Source organism: Mesocricetus auratus, unplaced genomic scaffold (genome assembly GCF_017639785.1).
Source record: "Mesocricetus auratus isolate SY011 unplaced genomic scaffold, BCM_Maur_2.0 Super-Scaffold_100018, whole genome shotgun sequence".
Taxonomy (NCBI): domain Eukaryota; kingdom Metazoa; phylum Chordata; class Mammalia; order Rodentia; family Cricetidae; genus Mesocricetus; species Mesocricetus auratus.
The window spans coordinates 2,755,590-2,763,469 of NW_024429199.1; the positions used below are offsets into that span (position 1 = coordinate 2,755,590).

General features: G+C 43.7%; 1 protein-coding gene across 1 annotated transcript in view; it reads left to right on the top strand.

The window, feature by feature from the left end:
* The window catches only part of Fig4 (FIG4 phosphoinositide 5-phosphatase), a 101,343-nt gene extending 93,766 nt beyond the window's left edge, over window positions 1–7,577 (top strand). Inside the window, exon 23 of the mRNA XM_005073240.4 lies at window positions 7,029–7,577. Within this exon, the coding sequence (XP_005073297.1) occupies window positions 7,029–7,206 (178 nt within the window). The 3' untranslated portion in view covers window positions 7,207–7,577. The remainder of the gene's footprint in view (window positions 1–7,028) is intronic.
* Window positions 7,578–7,880: the final 303 nt, after the last annotated feature.

The window sequence follows — 7,880 nt, forward strand, 5'->3', positions numbered from 1 at the left end:
ATTATCTCAAATATTTTGTCACAGGACAGAAAACTGATTAGCACAAGCACTGATATAAAGCTCACTATCAATAGTAGTGGTTGTCTATAGATGCAAAATAGAGTTTTAAAGGAAGGCTAAGATGTAGCTCTGTGGTCAAATAGTGTGTGTTACTGTATGTAATTCAGCTCTGAACCAGCTAAGACAGGGAGAGCATATATGTGCAATCTGTTCTCAGGGCTCACACTGTTCTCATATTGTTATTCTTCAACTGTTGAGTGTTTGCTATGAGAGAAATAAATCAGTGTTTGTAAATTCTGTCATCTTCGCTCATCATCCTTGCACGCACACACACACAGGCTTGATATTGAGAATTCCTAGGTCTGCAGTGTAGTCTTAGAATGCCAGTTTCCCACTAATAGGAACCAGGGCTTCTGGAAGAAATTGCTGCTTCTGGGCCTGTGTCAGGAAATCTATAAAATAAAAATGAAACTTGTCAATCCAGATGGCAGTAAAGCTCTCAGAGATAAGTAGGATTCTGTCAGGGGGACTCAGTGGACTTGAAGAGGCCACCACTGGAAAAGGAAAAACAACTTGAACCCTGTAAGAATAACAGCTCCGCCAGTATGTTTAAAGCCTTACATTTGTAAGGACCTTTAATTAAGTCACTTTAAAAGAGTCATCTGGTAAAATGGCAAAAAATAACACACACAATTCTTAGAAGGATATGAACTGTAGTGCTGAGTAACCAAACGAGCTGGGATTTCTGTAAACACTGATAGCAGTTGTGCATGCATTTATACTAGAGAGAAGGGCATATAAAGACAGAAGGACCAAGAGTGCCTGAGGAGGAAGACAACAGTGAAGGCGTTCTAGAATAACACACCACACAGAGCATTCTGTGGTAGTGCTGAAGCCCACATTGACACTGCCTGGCGCAATAGCCATTGGCTACATGTGGCTGTCATGCATTTGCCATGTGGCAAGTATATAGAAAGACATTTTTGTTCCTAGTCTCAATCCCACTAGACCAGTTTCTCTCTACCCAGTTGGGTCCCTGTAGCCACTAAGAAATAACCACTCTGAGATTTAATTGTTTGGCCATTGGCTTCGGCTTCTTAATGGCTAGCTCTCTCTTAATTATTAACCCATTTCTATTAATCTGTATATCTTCATGTGGCCTTTTCTTACCAGAGAATGTCTGGGTGTCCTACCTCCCCAGTGGCTACATGGCATCTCTTCACTCCACCTATTACCTCTCTCTCTATCCTTGTTTGGATTTCCACCTGGCTAAATTCTGCTTGTCCATTGGCCAAAACAGCTTTATTCATCAACCAATAAGAGCAACGCATATTTGCAGCATACAGAAGGGCATTCCATATCACAAGTAATACTGGAAATGAATTTAAATATACTTAATTTAAATTAATTTGTGTATGAGTTTAACTTGCCATATACAGCCAATTGCTATAATATTGCATGCTTTTAGAGATACTTCTTGGTCTTAGGTATCTATATTCTAGTCCTCAGATTGTGATCTAGATGCAGAAGTGTGCACATTGATTTGATTTTTTGAAGAACTGCACACATTTCCACTGTCTCATCTTGGTACCCTGAAAACTAGGCTTCAAATGTGTGAGTGCCTTGTTGGAAAGATGCAAGCACTTTGATGAAAGAACTAGAGAGAAGCAGTGAACAGTGATGGGAAAATGCTAGAACAGTATCCACAAACCAAAGGCTGACATCACTGAGGATGCTGAAGGTGTCCATCTAGTTGGGGATGTTTATCATAGCCACACCACCAACAGTTAGATGATAAGGGTCTTATTTCTGATGGAGATTGTGGACCAAAGACAGAGATCACAACAAAGACAGGTGTCTAAAGCACTTGGTGGAGTCCTGCTCTACTATGACATAAATGGCTTAGTAGACTCAAATTAGAAATTTGACCTGCTAAGGGTGTTCTCCCAGAAAGACTGAGACAAATACCCTAAAACATCACCCAATCTTCAGCAAACAGTTCTCTTGATTTTCTGGCTAGGGTGTGATCAACAAGGAAGCATTTGATGATAAAAATGTAACAACCATGTGTGTAGGAAGATAAAACCTGTGGGCAGGGAGATGAGCCAGCCTGGAGTCTGCCTGGCGCTGTCAGAGGTCCTAATCATGCCTAGCATGCGGGGCAACTACATGATGCCAACAGATAGGAACATCTGGGTGGTGGGAGGGTATATAAGCTTCTATCCGTTGCTAAATAAACCAGTCTGCTATATTTCCTTTCACCTGACTCCCAGTGTCTCTGTTGTTGACACTGCACCTTCTCACTCCCTTCCCCCAAGGAAGTCATTAGGACCCAGCAACACGTGTGGGAGAAAATACTGAGAGTTTTGGCAGCAACAGGCAGAATACAGGGAAGGGAAATGGATCTTAAGAATCAAACTCTTACTAAGATTTCTGGAAATGCTTAATGGGGTTCGATGTATATGCCAAAATACTGATCATAGAAAGGGCGTAAGATTTTAACATATGGAAAAGAATCATGTGATTGTTAAAATACTTAAGAGTCAGCCGGGCGGTGATGGCGCACGCCTTTAATCCCAGCACTCGGGAGGCAGAGGCAGGCGGATCTCTGTGAGTTCGAGGCTGGGCTGGACCGACGGCCTCGAAAACAATACAGAGAAACCCTGTCTCATAAAAACCAAAAAAAAAAAAATACTTAAGAGTCATCTAGTAGTTAAACCACCAGATTTTGTCTAGTAGTTTAACCACTAACCATGAGGTCACATGATGTCATTGAATTCTGAAAACATCGCTGCCCCACCCAAGCCAATGCACGTTTGCTGGTTGCTCAAGCCACAAAAGTCCTCACACCAGGAATTAAACGTTAGCTGTGCACTCAAGTATAAGGTAGAGATTATTGTCAGAAATGGCTGTGTTAAAGACTGCCCTGTTCAGCAAAGAGCATTAAAAGGCATCTGGGATATCTAATGAACTCTGCCTGGAGTGTTTTCTCTTCTGTGAGCAGAAGCAGTAGTTAAGGCTGGATGTCATCAGTGCTCAGTGTTTGAGGCACCAAACGATACATGTTAAGCAGCCTGTAAATGAATTGGTAAATATATTATACTAAATAAGGCTGCAACATTCCCTGAGGGGAAATACAGAACACACTGTCAAGATGGAACTAGGTTTCATAGATAAAAAGAAATGAGTCTGCAATGTAATTATCATATTTTATGTCCAGAAATACGACTGGCATTTGGATGAGGGGTAATAGGTCTTATGCCTTTGAGGCTATGAGAAGTTTAAAAATATATCCCCTCTCTTTATGGCCACGAGGCAAATGTGGATTTTTTTTGGTAATATAAGTACAGTAATAAGCTAGGTCTCTCTACTGGAGGGCACAAAAGAAAACAGTCTCACAATTTCTACAGTAGGTAGGATTTTTTAATCTAGAGACAGATGCCACCAGTCTGGTAAGAGACTGTGCAGTGGGGTGTCTGACTTCACCTCGTATCTCTCCAGCAGCTTTTTGGTCATGGGTAACGTTTTCATTCCCACCTCAGAAATGCATAAGTCTATGGTGAGGTTAAAGCAATGTCTCCTTATTAGAAAATAAGCGGTGAATTTAATATTGCTGCTCATATCTTTATAACTAAACACTAAACTGTGCTCTACAGTGTAGGGTTAGTGGCATTCTGTCATTTAAAATAAAGTTCATGTTTTAAAAGGACCAATGCTCTTAGCACTTGAGACACAGAGGCAGGAGGATCAGGAGTTTAAAGATAGCCTAAGATACATGATAAGACATTTTCTCAAGAAACAAAAATTGGTTCCAGGACAGCCTCCAAGACAATACAGAGAAACCCTGTCTCGAAAAACCAAAAATAATAATAATAATAATAATTGGAACAAGGCTTGGTAGTATACCCCTGTAATTCCAGTATTCAAACATCTGAGGATTATGATTGTGAGTCTAAGGCTAGCCTAGACTACATAGTAAGACCCTGTCTTTAAGGAAAAAAATTAAGTAGTTGAAGTATGGCTCAGTAGTAGTATGTTTGCCTGCAATGTCCAAGACCTTGGGTTCGATTCCCATCACCATAAAAATTTAAATAAGATCTTACTTTGTATTCTATATCTCTTGTCTGTATAACTGATGACAGCCATGCTAGGCCAGAAGCTGTCAAGCTTTAGTGGTCAGAGTCATCCAACTTGAAACAGTGTTTCTTGGCCTGGCCCTCAGACACTCTGACTCAGTAGGTCTGGTGTAGGAGCCTAGAATCTGTAATTCTGATGAGTTTTCAGGTGCTGCTGATGCTGCTGGCTATCCCGGCCACACTTTGAGGACTACAGCTTAGGTCTATGAGGGGCTCCCTGTGGCTGGATCATGAAACAGGTTCTTTGTGAATTGAATTCTTCCTGCTTCCTTTCTATTATTTCAGCAGTATTGGAGTGTAGTGGCATCTTGTCTTGCCAGTGAACTTGTAGTGGTGGCCACACCCTTTGGGAGTGGTTTCAGGTGCAGATGTGAACCATTACAAGGTACAGGAGGGGCTGGCTCTCACTCTCTTGGGTTGTGGAAAGCATCAGAAGGGCAGAGACTCCATCTTCTGGAACAGGAAGGCCACAGCAGTTATTTACTCTTATCTGTGTAAGTTCTGCCCTAATAAACACTTATTTATCTTTTATCTTGGGTCTTGAGGACTCACTTAAACCCTGCCTTTAATTGGCCTAGCTGCTCCTCTTAAATGAAATTAACTATAGAGTTCTTATTTTTTTTCTGAGGCAAAATTAAGACTAGATTCATATATTATCTTAATCATCCACCATAATGATGTGTTAACCACAGACATTCAATACTGTGTTTTGAAACAAAGTCCTGTCCGCTGGAGTACAATGACATTTAACCATCTCAGGATTCTTTTACTTGGACCATTTTCTTCCTTCCATATTTCATCCCTCCCTTACCCATTTCATTCTCTCTCTCTCTCTCTCTGACTTTCTTGTGTGTGTGTGTGTGTGTGTGAGAGAGAGAGAGAGAGAGAGAGAGAGAGAGAGAGAGAGAGAGAGAGAGAGACGATGGATGGACAGACAGACACACAGACACATAGACAGACACACAGACGTGGATGTCTGTACATCTGGAACAACTAGTTACTTCTAGTTTTATTTTATTTCAATGAGATGTGCTATAATCTCCAGCCATTACAGGATGGTGTGTGTTATAAACAAAGTTCAGTGAGTCCCTTTAGTTCCCTCTCTCTCTCTCTCTCTCTCTCTCTCTCTTCATGTGTCAGCTTATATATAAAATGTATGTTCACATGTGTGTGTGCAGATATGTGTGTGGAACCCTGAGGTTGATACCAGAAGTCTTCCTTGACCACTCTTAAACTTTATTCTCTGAGGCAGGATCTCTCAGTCAAAACCACTGTAGCACTCCCTGCTGCAGCTGTTCCAGCCAGCTTACTCTGGGGATAGCATCTCTGTCTTCCAAAGCTAGAACTGGGAGCAGCCACCATGCCCACCTGGCATTTGTGTGAGTTCTAGGGATCTGAGCTCTGGTCTTGCAGGGCCAGCAGCTTAACTGCTAAGCCATCTCCCCAGGCTTGACCTCAGTGGCTTTCGAGAGGAGTAAGGGAAGCCCATGTTTAAGTGCAGCAAATCTTACAAAGACAGAGATTCAGGGCTAAGCTCCAAATGGTTTTTCTTTTCCTCTGTGTGTTACCACACTGCCCAGTTTCCAGCAGCACACTAACATCCCAGAAGCCTCTGAGGACCACTTTGCTGATCACACCCCCTCCCCTAGCTCCTGAGTCCCAGATAAGCAAATAGTGAGCAGCAGGGTGCCTGGATTCCTCCCAGGTGCACAGGAACAAGGCCCAGTCCCCAGTCTTGGTTGCCAGAGAATGCAGAACCTTCTGGAAAGATGGCCAACTAATGAAGTGTGTTGTCGATTGTCTTTATCCTTCAGCATGTGTAGTTTTCCGTCCCTCCTGACCACTGGCCTCCACTTGAGCACACATGAGCAGCACACACAGAGGATATGTGTGTATCCTCTGTGTCACTCTGACTTAGTTAACTAATCCCCTGAGGGCCTACCTACCCCCAGCTAAGTATGCAGTAACTAGTGGGTGTTCAAATCACTGGAAGTCGAGGGTCTGTCAGACACCACCACCATGAATTTTATTTAACAAGGCCCTTGTAGAGACAGTGCCTTCCTCGAGGGATGGATAGAGATTTCCAGCACAGTAATAGGTTGGGGTGGGGAGGGTGAAGAGGACCATTTTTAAAAAGAGAATTCTTGACTCCTTCAGAAAGGAAGGCAACTGCCTATCACAGGTCCACAGGTCCTCACCTGAAAGCCCGATGCAGATGTGCTGTGGAACTGAGAATTGGATGCTAGCACACCGACATATAGTCACTTCCTGCTGTCCTCCAGTGAGAGCTGAGGCCATGGCTAGTGCATGTGTGACTAGAGCTGAGGCCGTGGCTAATGCACGTATGACACATTGGCGTGTGTGTGCAGTAGCGTGAAGAAGTGAGGACGATGCATTTTAGTTGGGCTGGGTGTTTCAGGCACTGTAGCTTTTGGTTGTGAAAACTTTTAGAATCTCAGAACTTTAAGAAAAAAGTTACACATAAGTAATTGTAGCAGTGGTTCTTACTTACTGAGGACTTGTATTAGGCCAGGCACTACAATGAGCCAGAATTTTACTGATGTCAATCCATTGGCCAGAATTATTATCTCCTACTTAAGTGATTCCAAGTGCCTGCCAGGACAAAGAACAAAATTAGGTATAGCCACTATCTGAAGATGCTTGCAGTGGGAGCCAGATGGACACACGACTATAAAGCTGTCATTCTCTAAGGGCCAGGAACAGGGGCCTGTGCCCTGCCTGGGCATCAGGGACGGCTTCCTAGGCAGTGTTTATCCAGCAGTCTTCAGCCAGAGGAGAAGCCAGCCAGTAGCGACTGCAGAGGTGGCTCTCTCGGCTCCTTCTAGCCCTTTCTGTTTCCATTAATGCAGCCTTCTCTTTCATCTGTTACAGAACTCCCATCTCAGCTTTCTCACAAGACAACATCTATGAAGTTCAGCCCCCAAGAGTAGACAGGAAGTCTACAGAGATCTTCCACGCCCACATCCAGGCCAGCAGAGGCATCATGCAGCCCCTTGGTAAAGAGGACACTGCCATGTACCGAGAGTACATCAGAAACCGCTACTTATGAGGAAGACGAAGTTGTGACAGTTCAGTGCCAGCTGCAAAAAGGAGTCCCGTGGATCTGGAGATACAGCTCTGTGGTTGAGGACATGTGCTGCCCTATCGGGATCTGCATTTGGTCCCCAGCATGCGTGTGGAGTGGCTCACAACCTTCAGTAGCTCCAGCCACAAGAGATCCAACACTGCCTGCTGGATTCTGCAGGCACCTGTACTCAAATGCACATGTGCATGCACACTCACGTGTGCACACACACAACAACACTGGAAGTAAAATCTTTCAAAAGTAACCCCTCCAAGTCCTTTGCTTCTGAAGCTTTTCACTCCTTTGTACCATGCAAATTACAAATTACAGGTAATAAAGAAATGGCTGCCTCTGTGGCTGTTTTGCTTTTGATTTATTTTAGGAAAACCTCATTGTTGCAGGATCCCAATGGGTATCCCTTGGGGGTGGTAGAAAGTAGGCATGACACCAATGGCACAGGCATCGGGAACAAGTTGAAACAAGCTCTGTTTATTCCAGGAAGGGATAAGCCTTATATACCCCCAGCCCTGCCCCAGGGGAGGAGATCCATTGAGTAGGCATCTGCCGAGGTGATGTGTTTGCTGTCCATAGGACCCGGGCTGGTTGTCAGGAGATACCTACTGCTCATGCTTTTCTGTCAGTCTAGGACAGATGTCAGA